At 37.1% G+C, this 17,235-nt stretch overlaps 1 protein-coding gene across 1 annotated transcript in view; it reads right to left on the minus strand.

The window, feature by feature from the left end:
- UBR5 (ubiquitin protein ligase E3 component n-recognin 5) overlaps positions 1-17,235 on the minus strand; it is a 137,155-nt gene that overhangs the window by 37,866 nt on the left and 82,054 nt on the right. Inside the window, exons 25-36 of the mRNA XM_034668516.1 lie at positions 16,388-16,539; positions 15,869-15,964; positions 15,399-15,522; positions 11,467-11,564; positions 10,329-10,477; positions 9,709-9,800; positions 8,464-8,610; positions 8,256-8,374; positions 8,051-8,177; positions 7,832-7,961; positions 6,580-6,740; positions 6,219-6,458 (exon numbers count right to left, since the gene is read on the minus strand). Coding sequence (XP_034524407.1) covers positions 6,219-6,458; positions 6,580-6,740; positions 7,832-7,961; positions 8,051-8,177; positions 8,256-8,374; positions 8,464-8,610; positions 9,709-9,800; positions 10,329-10,477; positions 11,467-11,564; positions 15,399-15,522; positions 15,869-15,964; positions 16,388-16,539 — 1,635 coding nt within the window. The remainder of the gene's footprint in view (positions 1-6,218; positions 6,459-6,579; positions 6,741-7,831; positions 7,962-8,050; positions 8,178-8,255; positions 8,375-8,463; positions 8,611-9,708; positions 9,801-10,328; positions 10,478-11,466; positions 11,565-15,398; positions 15,523-15,868; positions 15,965-16,387; positions 16,540-17,235) is intronic.

A 17,235-nucleotide genomic window follows, 5' to 3' on the forward strand; every position in this document is an offset into this window, starting at 1 on the left:
CTTGATCCCCAAACCAGGCAAAGACCCCCTCAAAAAGGAGAATTACAGACCGATTTCTCTAATGAATATGGATGCCAAAATCCTCAACAAGATCCTTGCTAATAGAATCCAACAGTACATTAAAAGGATTATCCATCATGACCAAGTGGGATTCATACCTGGGATGCAAGCATGGTTCAACACTCGCAAATCAATCAATGTGATACATCATATCAACAAGAAAAGACTCAAGAACCATATGATCCTCTCAATTGATGCAGAAAAAGCATTTGACAAAATACAGCATCCTTTCCTGATTAAAACCCTTCAGAGTGTAGGAATAGAGGGTACATTTCTCAATCTCATAAAAGCCATCTATGAAAAGCCTACTGCAAGCATTATTCTCAATGGGGAAAAGCTGGAAGCCTTTCCCTTAAGATCAGGAACACGACAAGGATGCCCACTCTCGCCACTATTATTCAACATAGTACTAGAAGTCCTTGCAACAGCAATCAGAAGACAAAAAGGGATCAAAGGTATCCAAATCGGCAAAGAAGAAGTCAAACTGTCTCTCTTTGCAGATGACATGATACTCTATATGGAAAACCCAAAGGAATCCACTCCCAAACTATTAGAAGTTATAGAACAATTCAGTAAGGTGGCAGGATACAAAATCAATGCCCAGAAATCAGTTGCATTTCTATACACGAATAACGAGACTGAAGAAAGAGAAATTAGGGAATCCATCCCATTTACAATAACACCAAAAACCATACGTTACCTTGGAATTAACTTAACCAGAGACGTAAAGGACCTATATCCTAGAAACTATAGATCACTTTTGAAAGATATTGAGGAAGACATAAAAAGATGGAAAAATATTCCATGCTCATGGATTGGAAGAATTAACATAGTTAAAATGTCCATACTACCCAGAGCAATCTACACTTTCAATGCTATCCCGATCAAAATACCGAGGACATTTTTCAAAGAACTGGAACAAATAGTCCTTAAATTTGTATGGAACCAGAAAAGGCCCCGAATCTCCAAGGAACTGTTGAAAAGGAAAAACAAAGCTGGGGGCATCACAATGCCGGATTTCGAGCTGTACTACAAAGCTGTGATCACAAAGACAGCATGGTACTGGCACAAAAACAGACACATCGACCAATGGAACAGAATAGAGAACCCAGAAATGGACCCTCGGCTCTTTGGGCAACTAATCTTTGATAAAGCAGGAAAAAACATCCGGTGGAAAAAAGACAGTCTCTTCAATAAATGGTGCTGGGAAAATTGGACAGCTACATGCAAAAGAATGAAACTTGACCACTCTCTCACACCATACACAAAAATAAACTCCAAATGGATGAAAGACCTCAATGTGAGACAGGAATCCATCAAAATTCTAGAGGAGAACATAGGCAACAACTTCTATGACATCGGCCAGAGCAACCTTTTTCACGACACATCGCCAAAGGCAAGAGAAATAAAAGATAAAATGAACTTATGGGACTTTATCAGGATAAAGAGCTTCTGCACAGCCAAGGAAACAGTCAAAAAAACTAAGAGACAGCCCACGGAATGGGAGAATATATTTGCAAAGGACACCACAGATAAAGGACTGGTATCCAAGATCTACAAAGAACTTCTCAAACTCAATACACGAGAAACAAATAAACAAATCATAAAATGGGCAGAAGATATGAACAGACACTTTTCCAATGAAGACATACAAATGGCTAACAGACACATGAAAAAATGTTCAAAATCATTAGCCATCAGGGAAATTCAAATCAAAACCACACTGAGATACCACCTTACGCCAGTTAGAATGGCAAAGATAGACAAGGCAAGAAACAACAATTGTTGGAGAGGATGTGGAGAAAGGGGATCCCTCCTACATTGTTGGTGGGAATGCAAGTTGGTACAGCCACTCTGGAAAACAGTGTGGAGGTCCCTTAAAAAGTTAAAAATTGAACTACCCTATGACCCAGCCATTGCACTACTGGGTGTTTACCCCAAAGATACAGACGTAGTAAAGAGAAGGGCCATATGCACCCCAATGTTCATAGCTGCATTGTCCACAATAGCCAAATCATGGAAGGAGCCGAGATGCCCTTCAACAGATGACTGGATTAAGAAGCTGTGGTCCATATATACAATGGAATATTACTCAGCTATCAGAAAGAACGAATTCTCAACATTTGCTGCAACATGGACGGCACTGGAGGAGATAATGCTAAGTGAAATAAGTCAAGCAGAGAAAGACAATTATCATATGATTTCTCTCATCTATGGAACATAAGAACTAGGATGATCGGTAGGGGAAGAAAGGGATAAAGAAAGGGGGGGTAATCAGAAGGGGGAATGAAATATGAAAGACTATGGACTATGAGAAACAAACTGAGGACTTCGGTGGGGGGGAATGGGATAGACTGGTGATGGGTGGTAAGGAGGACACGTATGGGTACACTGGGTGTTATACGCAAGTAATGGAGCATCGAACTTTATATATCGGAATCCGGGGATGTACTGTAAGGTGACTAACACAATATAATAAAAAATCATTTAAAAAAAATAATAAATAAAGGAAACTAAGACTTTAAAAAAAAAAGTATGAATTTGAAAACAGAATCATAACAAAAGGTGGATGGCCAAATAGTTCCACTTCTCTAAAAATATGCCTTGGAAACAGCCAAAAAAGGACAGATGCCTCCATTATAAAAGGAAGGGGAGAATGAGAGGATGCAGCTTAAAATGTAGGTCAGAGATCAGAAGATGTATGTTAAAACAACCCTGTAACCTACTATTTTCCTTTATTTACAGATTAAGAAACACAGTTTAAGAGAGGTTAAAGTTAAAGGATCTTTAAAGGTATTTACACGGACAGTGTTCTTTCCTCACCTCAGCTGCTCTTAGAAATGAGAAACCAGTTACACATGAAGAGTCAACTGAGACACTGCCTTCAAACACACAAACAGTCTCAATATGGTGTTTAATACTAGAAATTTAAGTAACTGGTTCTTCACAGAGACAGTGTATTACAAAGCATATGAGAAGGCTAAAAGAAAATCTGAAAAGATGAAAAGGAAAGTATTTCTAACCTAAGATTTCAACATTTCCAATATTAAAAAATAAAAGTCAACATTTGTGAAGCCACAAGTAATTAGTATTTCTTAAAAAAAAAAAAAATCCTGGAACATCCACAAGATCTTACTGTCCCCTCAAAGGAGTTATGCACTAAGTATGCATGATACTACTAATTCCCAAAATGTATTATAACTTCCCATTCAGAAAGGAGCTTCAGTTTTCTTCGTACCATAATTCATTTCTTTTTCCCACTAGATTTCATGGCACAACTATAGTCCTGAAACCCAGTCTAACAGGAGCCTTTAAAATACTTCTAAGTTTTGGGAACTCTAGTTCCAGCAATTTGCCAAACGGCAGAGAAATCCCTCTTGGTGTAGATTACCTAAATACGCTAGATAAAATGTTAAAAAACAAAGCACAACTATCCCGGTGATAAAGGGAAACAATCCTATGTCACTAAGCTTGAGAGCAGCGGTGCTACCATCTACGCTAAAGGCATCTGCTCCTGTCTCAGGCTGGAAGGGTTTCAAGGAGCCACACATTTCATAGGAGACAGTCTAGGATGTAAGCAAAATAGGAAGTTATCTCATAGAAATTCCCTCTTCTGTCCCCCTCACATACATAAAGCCAAACATAAATCAGGAGAAGGCAACTGATCTCAAGAGTTCTGCCTATATCAACCATGGCTGGATGCGGACAGGAAAAACGTCTCTTCAGAGAACTTCTAATTACAAACCTGCACTCATGAGAGTTTAGGACAACAGCTTGTGCTGTGAGGTAGGGTGGGCTTCAGTGAGGATTCATCCAATGCCTCAACACTATCAATAAGCACCAAACGGGGGTGCCTAATTGGCTCAGTCAGTTAAGCATCTGCCTTCAGCTCAGGTCATGATCCCTGGGTCCTGGGATGGAGCCCCAAGGTGGGCTCCCTGCTCAGTGGGTAGTCTCCTTCTCCCTCTGACCCTCCCCCTGCTCGTGTTCTCTTACTCTCTCTCAAATAAATAAATAAAATCTTAAAAAAAAAAATGCACCAAAAAGTAGTATCTCCTCCTACTCTGCCATCTAATATTCAGGAGTAGAGGAAAAGAGAAAAAAAATCTGTCTAGAATTATCTCTAACTATCTTTAAATTTTAATAGTTATTTTACCTTGGACAAGTTACCTAACCTCTCTGAGCCTCAGATTTCTCATTTTAAAAATTAGGATGATAGTGGTTATGAGTTATTGGGAAGATTAAAACAGGTAATGCATTTACAATAAAGTTCCTAGTTCATAATAAAATTTCAGCTAACAGTTTTTGTAAGAGGCATGGAGATAGAGAAACAGGTTAATTAATAAGGACATTAAGAGTTAAAGAGTGAAGGGAAGCAACAGAAAACACAAAAATACTAAACTCAAACTTTATGCTCAGTGGAGTGATGTATACCATCTACCATCTAACACAAGGGAAATCACAGAGACTAGTCAAGTGTGTACTTTTTATTTAAGACATGCTTGGAACACTGATCAAAATACACCCTTAGAAGAAGGAGTGATGATTGTACTGTATTATAATGAAGGATTTCTATGTTATATCAACAGTTGTAGAAGACATTACACTATTATCTCTCTTGATTATCAAATGAGACGTCCTTCTGGGAAGACTTGAGAGACTGACTCAAGAATCAATCAAGGGGAACGGAGTGAAGAGGAGAGCTGAAGAGTGCACAGTACTTAAATAAAGAGCCTAAGAAGCAGTGGCGAGGGGACACAAAGTCTTGACACTTAGTAAGAACAGCCTCATCGCCACTGTTTAAAGATGAGATCATTCCAACGTCTGTTCAACAGATAAAAAAACATTTATGTTCTGGAACAAAACCAAGGAGAGGGCCCAAAGAATTCACAAAGTAATATCACTTAAGTAACTAGAGGGCTCCTCACAGGGTATCAGGATCAGGAACATCAAATGGAGCCCAAGCAGATTTTGCTAATAGAAGCACTGGATCATAATGAAGTATATTTAGTGAGTCTGAAAATACATAGTTTGACTTGTAACCATTTTTAGCAAATCCTGGAAGTATAACAATGACAAGGCTACTGTGGGAAAGCTTTGACAGACAAACCTGGATTTAGATTCCAGGGTATCCTAGGAGACCTGACAATAAAGGGAAAGTTGGGATACATATTGGCACGTGGAGTAAGGGGAGAACAGTGAGAGAGTAGATAATCAACTCATCAACCCAGATGAAACCCAGAGATGTTTTCCCAGAAAGAAAAAGAGGGTCCTTAGGTCCCAAAGATCTTTATTAAACACCATTATACACACACACAATGACAAAATCAGACTTGAGAAAACCAAAGATAAAATATTTGCTAAAGATCACTACAGCCTTGCAACTCAAGTGTAGCCCCTAAACCAGTACCACTGGCACGTCCTTAGAGTTTATAAGGAATACAGAACCTCAGGACCCACAAAGATCTTCAAAATCAGCTCTGTATTTTAATATGACTCCCAAGTGATTTGCATATTTAATTTTGAGAGGCACTGTGCTAAAAGACACCAGAACACTTTAGTTTCTAAATATTCTGACTCAACAAGCTTACAGTCTAGTTACAAATGGAAAAGATGAATGAGAATTAAGAATAATCTTACAACTAGGACCATTTAGTTACTGAGTTGTTTTAGGCCTATCTTAGATAATATGGTTGTTGTAAAGAATATTTTTAAATTCCAGCATTCTGGTTATTTATATTACACAATAAAAAGTTGCCCCCTAGCCCAAGCCTTTGGACACAGAGAAAGTTACAGGTCTTTTCATTTCTCAAGTTGGCCTTACAGAAGGCTTTATTTAAAGTAAGAAAAGACAGGAAATAATGGTGCTTACAGAGGTCTGAACTTTCTTACCAGATTACTTTATTGGCATAATAAAAATAGTGTTTTTCCAAACCAAAACTAAAACCCACAACTATGTGTCTATTACCTTAGACGTGTCGACACAATGTTTAATTTTTAAAGTGCTCTCACATGTTCCAAACAAAATAAAATCTCCACCACTTGTTGCATAAGTGATCATGGACACCACCTGAGTGCTTACACCAAGGTTTAGTGAGTCAAATGTGGTATTTCTGGAGACAGAATTAATCATAATCTGTTACAGTGTAGAAATTTACCTGCTAGACTGATCAGATGATGGTCGTGGTGGCAGTGGTTCCACTGAAAACAATTCTTCACTGCCCTGCATGGCATCTATGCTAGTACTAGCCAGAGTAAAAGGTGCAGTAGGGCGAGCGATCCCCATTCTGACAGGAACAATCAGCGACTCTGCTACATTGCATAATTCTTCTACAGCATAAGGTAGCAGTGCTTGGAATACACGCTTGCATTTTCCAATTGGCTGTGGGATAAAGTTGCTAGAGCAAAAAGGAAAATCCAGGAATCTTTTATGAATCTTTTCATATACACAGTGTTATCATTATCACAAAAAATGTGTGTAAAATGATACAAAAGCCCAAATCAAGAAGGAGGTCTTACTTCTTCTTTTTGGATGAAGCCATTTCCACACTAAGAATGACAAAAACTCTTGCCACTGAACGCAAAAACCTCATTGTCACAGCAATAGCTTCTTCTCTACGTCCAGGTGTGTATTTGTTTTGGAGTTCTTTCACTAGTGTACCTAGTAGAGTATCTAAAAGCTTTAAAAAATTGTAATCACTCTTATTAATGTTGAGACATCTCAATATGTTTAGACAATATTTATAAAGTAAAAAGTTCCAACACTTTTTCAATATTAACATTTCATAATAAGAATCTCCGGGATAAATTTAACCAAAACATTTATAATGTCAGTGATTAATTAACGCCACACGCTTTCCATGTCTTTGACCTACAGTGGGTCTCCAATGTCTGATTTCCCTTTTTAGTCTTATAGTTCTACGAATATCAATATTTAGAAGAAAAATCAAGTCAAAGAAAGAATATATTTCACTCACTATAGGGTACATATTGAAAAAGCAAAGTAGATTAAAATACTTGTATTAATAAATTCATAATCCCATCCCTCTCACTTAGTCATTATTATTGTTACTTTCTTGTCTCATTTCTATGTATCGTCAATCATATACATATTAAATACAGAGAACATCCAATTTCACGCTATTTGGGTTTTTATTTTAAATGTTACTTAAAATAACCTTTATTTCTAAATTGCTACATTTCAACAAGTGGCTGGGGTATAATTTGATTCAGTAATCCACTATTAGTGGATCCATCAAGTATTTCATATTTTATTATTCTGTGACATGATTTTTTCTTTCTCATATCATAAATTATTTATGACAAGTTCTGAGGGCACTGATATTTTTATGGCTCGTGATATTACTGTTTTCTAAAAATACCAGATGCGATGCCACCCCATCAGTGTCTGAAGTTGCTCTTTTTACCATAATCTCACCAGCACTAGATTTTATGGTTTATATTCTTTTCTAATTTCACAGCAAAAAGGAGTACTTAACAAAAATTTACACCGCATTACTATTAGTTTTGAATACTGTTCCATACATTTGTATACTGTTGTCTTTTTTAACACATTTTAGAATTTTTGTTTAGAATAAAAGGAGTTTCTGTTGTTAACGGAGACATTTAAATCATCCCCAAAATTCCACTCCCCTTAGTGTACTATTCAATTAAAGCTCATCAGTACTTAGGAGTTTGGATCAATAAAATTATGGGAAAGTGAGAAAACGTTCTTTTCATGTACTTGTACATAAACGTCCAAAGAACTTACCAAAATATCTGCTGTACACTTGACTATAAGGCAATGAGTGAAACAGTCCAGCCGAATGGTGCCACTTTGCTGATTGAGGTAAACTTGCTCTTCCGGCAAAAGATGGCCTATCCTACTGCTGGCACTGAGACTTGAGGGGGAAAGAAAGATAGTGCACTGTAGTCACCTATATTAACATGGGAAATACATAAATTTAAAACGTTTTTAATGAATACATACGGGTCTTTATTCTCCTGTGACCCAAACATAATCATAGATTTCAAAGCATTCCAGTCCTGTAGAACACGCTCCAGTGCAAGCTGGGCAAACCTTGGGGGCTCTAGATCATGATCAGGCATATCTGAATCTAAAATGAAAAACAGTGAGTAAGACAGAAATAAATACAATGCTCTTCGTGTGTGTCTTAATTGTCAGACTCACCCACCTTCAGGATTGGCTGTTTTTCGGTTACGATCCTCCCTGATCCGAGGAGGTCTGTACTGGCAGTGCTCTACTGTCTGTCTTGCAACTGTCTGCACTAAAAACAGTAAGAGGTGCTCTCCCCTGCAAAATGGAACATTACTGTGAGCAGGGAGAGGGCTACTTAGACGTGCTGTGCTATTTCAATTTACGTCCTGAAAAATCCCACTTGCCTGCTGTTTGGCAGAGTGACCAGATTAGTAGCAGTGAGCAGGCGATAAAGTAAATCAAGACGAGCAGATTTCTGTCCAGCAATTAGAGTTTTACATTTACATTTTTCCCAACAATCACAATAGGCTGTTGGTGATGTCCGTTTGAGTCTAGAAAGAATTCATACACAATATAAAAACTGAAATGAAACACACACACACACACAAATCTCCCTTGAAATTATGGAGGTATAACTTACACCAGATAGAACCCTTGTTAGTTTTTAAATGCAAAATGTAATTCTTAAAGCATACTTAATTAGAAGGATTACTTAGTGGCATGAAGTCTATAAAGAAACTCTCACGAGAGGAGGGATCTTGTAATGACTTGGGTATAGTCACCTCCTTTGGAATGTCTTCCTTAATTCCCCACATCCCCCATTCAGTTTAGGTGGTCCTTCTATAGGCATCTAATAAACCCTAAACCCTTAGGGGCAGATGTTTCTTGCCTGTGTCCTCTCAAAGGACTGTAAACCCTGTTAGGACAAGGACTCTCTTGTCCACCACCACCCGAGCATCTAGTGTGTGAGAGCACTTAGTAAGCAATCAATGAACAAATAGATTATCACTTTTAGAGGTTTAAAATAAGGAAAACAAACATATTAGCCAAAGTTCTTTTAATAAAAATCATAAACAAGGACCAATGCAATATCTATAAACATTTTCTACTTGTCCTGTATAATTTATTTTAAAGCAAAAAAGATGGTTTTTTACAAACCAATTCTCTGTTAACTGTAACATCTACACATTTGTAGCACAGTTATAGCTGATGTCTCTGCTGAGACTCTGAGGCACTGCAAATGTTCACGCTGGAGTATTTTATTGCTTCTTAAGTCTGTGAAAATAAACAACCTAGCCATGGTAACTCTATTGCTGGATGAAAGGTTATTACATTCACTTTCAGGAGTAAATAAACATACACCATGATTCACTTAATACCTGCAGTGATTTCCTGCTAGCAGACCCTACTACAGGGGCCTGAGACTTTGGCTGGAGAATACAGACAAAAGCAAATGAATAACATTTCAAAGTACGTTCTAAATCAACCACCATATTTTAATACATAAAATAGCTTAAAGAGAACAACTTGACAAAATGTCATGCTTCCTTAATTAAGAAACAGAACATTATCTTGTTAAATATTATTTTAATACAGCAATATGAATCTAAGCAATTTATAATATTAATGAAAACTAGAATTGTACTCACTTGCAATCATGACCTTTATGACAAACCCTTGCACATTCTGTACAACAACAGAGTGACTCCAGCAAGCCACAAGTTCGACACTCAAAAATATCCTAAAATTTGAAGGATTTATTTTTTTAAAGAAGAATATATGTACATCTCATCATCATAATTATTTCTGGTATTTTCTGAAACAAGTCAATCATAACGAAAGCAGAACAAAACTAATGTGCTCTGTAAACACAATAATAAATGGGTACAGCAAATACACACCTTGTAATATTATACGAGTGGAAATCAAATATTAACAGTAGGGCAAAAATAACTCCTATCATTCCCCCCAAAAAGTAATTATAGTAATAAAATCTGTATCAAGAGCCGTGGATCAGATTAGACTAGAGTGAAGATTTCTAATTTTTGAGGTATCTCCTAACTTACTTAACGATCACCTCCTTTTCCTCACTTATTTAGGAATTAAATAAAAATTAATTTTCTTTAAAGAATTTTGTAACTTAGAATAAAAGGAAATACTAGAGTTAGAATTCCAGAGCTAAGAACTATAATGTAGTGATGGTGAAAGGGAAAAAAGGAAAAGAATACCCAAAGACAGCATAAATACAAGGAAATAAAAAATAACTTACCTGGTTAATGTGCTCTGCTCCAGTCCATGTAAAACTGCAGGTATCATTACAACATAACACATATAAAGGTGAGTCATCAGGGTTGGTACCTGATGGGCAAACCATTCCCATAAACACATCTTCCTCTTTTTCACTTGAGGATACTTCAGCTAAAAAGATTAAGAACACAGCAGTTCAGGTATTGCAAAAAGCCGTAATCACAGCCATCTACTACTTTACTCAAATGCAAAAGCTCTAACATTTACACAGTATAGATCAAAAACTACTACACATTAATTTTAAAATTGATATACAAGTCAATGTGCAAGAAATCCAGTCAATTCTGGTACAAAGTAAAAGCAAAGTGTAATTATACCACATAACCACATGATGACAATACATTATACATAGGCTGAATACATAGCTCTACGTTACGTGGTTAAGATTAAAGTTCCAGCTCTATGTAACAAATTATAATCACATAAATTTTATAACCAATATTTTAAACTACATTAGTCTTTTAAAGGCTGGATGGGGGCGCCTGGGTGGCACAGCGGTTAAGCGTCTGCCTTCGGCTCAGGGCGTGATCCCAGCGTTGTGGGATCGAGCCCCACATCAGGCTCTTCCGCACTGAGCCTGCTTCTTCCTCTCCCACTCCCCTGCTTGTGTTCCCTCTCTCGCTGGCTGTCTCTATCTCTGTCGAATAAATAAATAAATCTTTAAAGGCTGGATGGCAGGAACTGATATTCCTTACTGCATCCTATTAAGCAGGAATTCCAAGTCAGAAGGAAGAACAGTAAAACATCTGGCCTATTATTTCTATAAAATTGTATTACTACCACCAATTAACCACTGACAGGTTCTATCAGTAATCCATCTTTATTTTCTAAATATTAGTCATTACATTATCCACTATGCAATTTTTTTTTAATTTAAAAAATTATACCAGCTTTTTTGGTGGAAAGTTAGAAGACACAATACTTGGAAAAAGTGCAAACATGAATTTTACACACACACAAATGCACAAAAGAATAAACTGTTTCTACTCAATTGTATCATTTCAAGACACAGAAATTAGGTTTGAATAATATTATTATATATGTAGAAGAGAGTCTATCCAAATTAAAAAATAACTCTTTTAGTACCTGAAATAAATTACCTTTTGCAATTTTCTGGGCTGTTTCTAAGATGGTAATTGCAGCAGGATAAGCTCGGCCACTTACAGCTGACATAAATGGGGTCATCCCTCTTGCATCCCTAAAATGAGAAAAATTATACATAAAAATATTAATAATCAGGGGCACCTGGGTGGCTCAGTCAGTTAACCACCTGTCTTCAGCTAAGGTCATGATACCAGGGTCCCGGGATTAAGCCCCACGTCGGGCTCCCTGTTCAGTGGGGAGCCTGCTTCTCCCTCTGCCTCTGCTGCTCCCCCTGCTTGTGTTCTCTCTCTTGATCATTCTTTCTCAAATAAATAAAATCTTTAAAAAAAATTAATGATTATTTTCCTCCTTGATTATAAAGAAATGGATATTCATGATTAAATAAAAAAGTAGTTCTGCTGTATTAAATAATAATGTCCTACCACTCAAAGAAAATCACTGGTCGTGTTTTCTATTTTCCTACTATCTAAGAAAAAAAGTCATCTCTCTAAGAATCCTTGTCTCTCTCAACCATGGTCTCCTTTCTTGGCCTTAGTGAAACTAAAGAATAGATCATAGGGCTCTAGAGTCAAACTAATATTTTCTAGATGTGGGGCTAGTAATAGCCTCCATATCTCATTACAACTATGATGATGATTAAATCAATTATTACTTAAAAGCTTTTAACACAATGTTTAGCAAATAAAACGTATTCGATAATTATAATGTATCTTCTCTTAAAAATGTACCTTCAGTATTTTTCCATGAATTTCTATTCCCTTCTGGATCCTTTGCATTTCCCAAAATTTAGTCCTCAACCACCTGTGCTTCCCTCTCTGATCCACCAAAGCAAGCACCCCTTCTATGATGGTAACACAGTACCAACACCTGCACTTGCTTACTTGGTAAGTCTACTTAGGATTTCCCAGTGATACCTCACATTCAACATGTCTAACAACTAAAATCACCTTTCTCCCCAAACCTGCTCTTTACCTGACTTATGTCAGCCAACAGCATCAATGTTCCTAGGAACTAAGATAAAAAATTTGGATTCCTCATGAAGTCTTCCTTCTAAAACACATTTTGCTGTTGCATCAAATCCTTCTTTTCCATTTTCCAGTTCGGTTTATTATAACACACATACTAAAGACAACAGATGGGCATAAAAACCAAAGCCTCAACTCCAGTCTCTACTCTTGCCTATTTAATTCTTTCTTATGCAACCAACACATTACCACTCTTACTAAACCCACTTTGATAGTATTAGTCTAACCAAAGCCATTATTCTGAGGGTTCAAGCCCAAAGAATAGAGAACATAATGGTGGCTTTTCGTATTCACTGGCTACTGCTCTCCTCTTCTAATCTTCCACTTTTAATCAGGTGCATCAAAAGCATTTATACCTCTCCATTTCTAGGTTGTTGTTCACTCTTCTCCCTACATGTTCCCCAAGCTTCATACTACCTCTCTGCTCAGGTAAGAATGAGCTGGTTGAGAATAAAATCCTCTGCATCTTTACTAACCAGGATAATTTTACAAAAATTTACTTTCTTTAGCTTATTTATAAAAGCAAAATCCAACCACCCACACCTGGGACTGGAGGGAAGGGGGGGGGAATACTTAAATTGGAAATAATGAATTCTCCTATATTTGAAATATAAAAAGGAAACAAAGGACCAGTTTGAGAATTCCTATGCTTATCACCTAAAAGGGAAAAGAACTTTCCCTTTTCTCTAATTTGCTTCAAAGCCGTCATCAATAATACAAGCTTATTAATAGAATGGCATATTGATTGTTTTCCAGATAGTTTTTGTATTTTCTCAGATAAGGGGTCGGGGAGGAAAGCAACTGCTGTTGAGGGCACTAAAAGAAAGGACTGGTGAACTAGAAACGCAAAATGGGTTAAAAAGAGAAAGGGAGGCACCTGGGTGGCTGAGCTGGTTAAGCATCTGACTTAGGCTCAGGTCATGATCTCAGAGTCCTGGGATCAAGCCCCATGTAGGGCTTCGTGCTCAGTGGGGGAGCCTGCTTGTCCCTCTACTTCTCCCTCTGCACCCCCTCCCAACTTGTGCACACCTGCGCTCACTCTCTCTAATAAAAACAATTTTTAAGACTTTTTTTTTTTTTAAGATTTTATTTATTTGTCAGAAAGAGAGAACACAAGAAGGGTGGGGAGCAGAAGGAGAAGCAGACTCCCCGCTGAGCAGGGAGCCCGACACGGGGCTCGATCCCAGGACCCTGGGATCATGACCTGACCCGAACACAGACGCTTAACGAACTGAGCCACCCAGGCGTCCTTCTAATTATTATTTTTAAAATAATAGGGGCGCCTGGGTGGCACAGTCGTTAAGCGTCTGCCTTCGGCTCAGGGCGTGATCCAGCGTTCTGGGATGGAGCCCCACATCAGGCTCCTCCGCTGGGAGCCTGCTTCTCCCTCTTCCACTACCCCTGCTTGTGTTCCCTCTCTCGCTGGCTGTCTCTGTCAAATAAATAAATAAAATCTTTTAAAAAAATAAATAAAATAAAATAATAAAGAGAAAGGGAATAAGAATATACAATAAATTTTTAGATAACACATTTGAAGGAATGATACAAAATAATATCCTTAAAAACACCATAAATAGAAACTAACACTGGTTGACAAAAAATAGAAAAAACGGTATCTATTTGTATATATACCATTTTTATCTCTGCCCCAAACCACTAATAAATTAGTAAGCTGCTTCTGGAGTAATAACTTATTTCCAATTCAGTGACTTATTTTACTAGTGGGGCAGCCTTCATTAAAGTAATAGTAAGTTCATACATTGGGTCATTATGGCCTAAGGCCAATAAGGTTTAAACAAAAACTCCCTTGCCCTCAATAATAAAAAACTCAAACACCTTCTTGCTCTTAAATATGACAAAGCAGCATAAGGGCGATGACTGGGAGTCTCAATTCTGGAATCAAGAGACAGACCACAGCTGGAATTCCAGCTGTGCCACTCACTAGTTTCATGACCCTGGGTGCGTTAATTAACCTCTAAGACCATTACTTCAAATATAAAATAGAAATAATATTACCTATTCCATGCTGCTATTGCTAGAAGTAGAAGAGTTAATACAAGTACAGTTTGGCACAGATAAGAGCTAACTTTTATAAAAATGCTTATTATTATAAGTTTGTAAAGGAACATAAACAATCAGGCTGAAAGCAGAGCTATACTCTGTCAATGGTTAATGAGCATTTGCCCCATAATACTTACCAAAAACTCTGCATAATGTCATTATGATTTTGCAAGCCAAAAAAGATGTCCAAAGAAACCATCAGAATCATCCAGAGTTTTAGAATACAGACTCCAGGCCCCATCCCAGACCTACTCAATCATACTTCTAGTACAAAGCTTGGGGAAGAATCTGTATTATTTTTAAAGTTCTCCGGGTGACAGTGATAAAATTTATGAATTCACATTTAAGAATAACTATACTGTCATCTGGGGCGCCTGGGTGGCTCAGCCATTAAGCGTCTGCCTTCAGCTCAGGTCATGATCCCAGGGTCCTGGGATCGAGCCCCACATCGGGTTCCCTGCTTGGCAGGAAGCCTGCTTCTCCCTCTCACACTCCCCTTGCCTGTGTTCCCTCTCTCGCTGTCTCCCTCTGTCAAATAAATTAAAAAAAAAAAACTTAAAAAAAACTTTACTGTCATCTTCGTAACATGTATACATATTGTATATATATTATAAAGCTCCATTAAATTGGGTTTGTATTCATTTAGTGTACATTGCATTATATTAAGAAAGGCCTTTCATTGAAGAGAGCTTCGTTAATTATAGAAGAATACAATGCTAGATTCTGATCAATTATTTTAAATTCATATTAGATAACTATTGTCCATACATTGCAAGATCAACTTAAATAGTAAAAAGAGCTATGCTAAATCTTTATAACAAAAAGTATATTAAACTTCTTACTTGGCAGAGAGGAGTTCTCGTAAATAGGGCTGCAGTACAACACTGTCGCATAACAATTTTAATATAAAATGAGCATTGGCCTTTCGATCCTTGGATTCTACTACAGATGGCTCTGTGGAAGGACCTGTAATTAAGCAGATCCATTTGGTAACAAAACAAGAGTAAACAAGACGAAGTAAAAGCATATTCTGGAATAACATACCAAGTATCTATTAAATAAGCCACCAGAAAAATATTCTACTATCAGTAATAAATTAATAACTTCATTATAGAGAATTTAAACACATTAATACATTTTACAACTACCGACTGATGAAATGTATGTTCACACACCCCACAATTTGACTGACATATGGAAGATCTAGTTCAGAGAATTAGATGTTTTTCAAGCCAAGGACATCTCCTTGAGGTTAAGTGTGGATCTGTAGAAACCCAAATGCCTAGGCAAATAAAATAGTACAGATTCTCACCTGGAATTGTGGAGGTGCTTGGTCCTTGACCGGTGCCAGTCGCTGCTGTGGTAAGAGATCCCACAGCAGGGGCCAGGATAAAATCAATGTCACCATCTTTCAGTAAACAGAATAGCAGGATGTACATCATTATAGGCAACATACCCCTAACATGTTCTCATAACTGGCCTTAAGGCTTTTCTCTGCAAGCCAAAGGTCAAATCAGACAGAGGTTTAAGTGGAAATTTGTTTTCCAAACTATAAGAGAAGGAATCCACTAGACAAATTATTGATTTATTGTGATGTATTACTAATAAGCTTCTTGCCAGTATGGAAATATATATTTCAATGAAAGAGCTTCTAGAATTTTCATTTTTAAATTACAAACCCCCTAAACCAAATCTCTACAACTAAATTATAGTTTACTTATTATGTTTTTAAATACATCAGATTTCTAAATAACCCATTAAAATGTTCAATTTCCTTTCTTTTAGGACCTTGTTTTTTTTGTTAAACACTAAATAAAATAACAGATCTTACCAGGATCCATCGCAGGAGGGTCAGGAACCCAACTAGGGGGAGCTATGGGGGGTGAAACTGGATCCTGGTGGTCACTGGATGAAGCTCCAGCCTCATGTCTACCCAAACCAGCCGCTCTCAACGAACGTCTCATCATTTCCCGTAATCTCAAACTAGAAGAACATGGACAAAATTGGTGCTCACTACCATGGCTAAATGTAATGAAAAGGTGCACAGAACTTCTCATCTGAGATCAAAGTTTGTTCTATAAGCAAATACTCCAGGCAAGGGAAGTGAAGTACAAATACCAATTCTGGAATCACAGAGTAAGTCAGTGAGGGATAGAAATGAAACTGGGGGCACCCAGTTCAGCACTAATACCACTATATTAAGCTCCCACACAAACTTAAGCACAGGGAACAAAACTTGCAGTGAAGATTACAAAATAATCTTTCATACAGTTAAGGTAAATGAACAGCTGAACATTAAGACAAAAAAATTTTCTGTCCCCTGTTTATAATCAGAATTAAGTTTAATAATAGACATCAGCAAACATACTGATTAGCACAAAACCAATATTAGCTCACTAAATAAATCCCTTTGCTGTGATCTCAAAAGCAATTGAACTAATGTCCACACAGTGAGTAGTTTTAAAACAAAGACCAATTTAGATTTATTTTTTTATACAAAAAAAAAAAGTTTTTTTTTTTAACAGTACAACTTGCATCGCAAGGAAATTACTGAAACTGGAGTTTGTAAAATGTGTTGTTAGATTAATGTCTGGGTGTGATTTTTTTTTTCTCCTGCTATACAAAAAAAAAAAAATACTGCACAGGTGTGCACATCACTAAAAAGAAAAGGAAATAATC

The sequence above is a fragment of the Ailuropoda melanoleuca genome, chromosome 9 (assembly GCF_002007445.2).
Source record: "Ailuropoda melanoleuca isolate Jingjing chromosome 9, ASM200744v2, whole genome shotgun sequence".
NCBI classification, from domain to species: domain Eukaryota; kingdom Metazoa; phylum Chordata; class Mammalia; order Carnivora; family Ursidae; genus Ailuropoda; species Ailuropoda melanoleuca.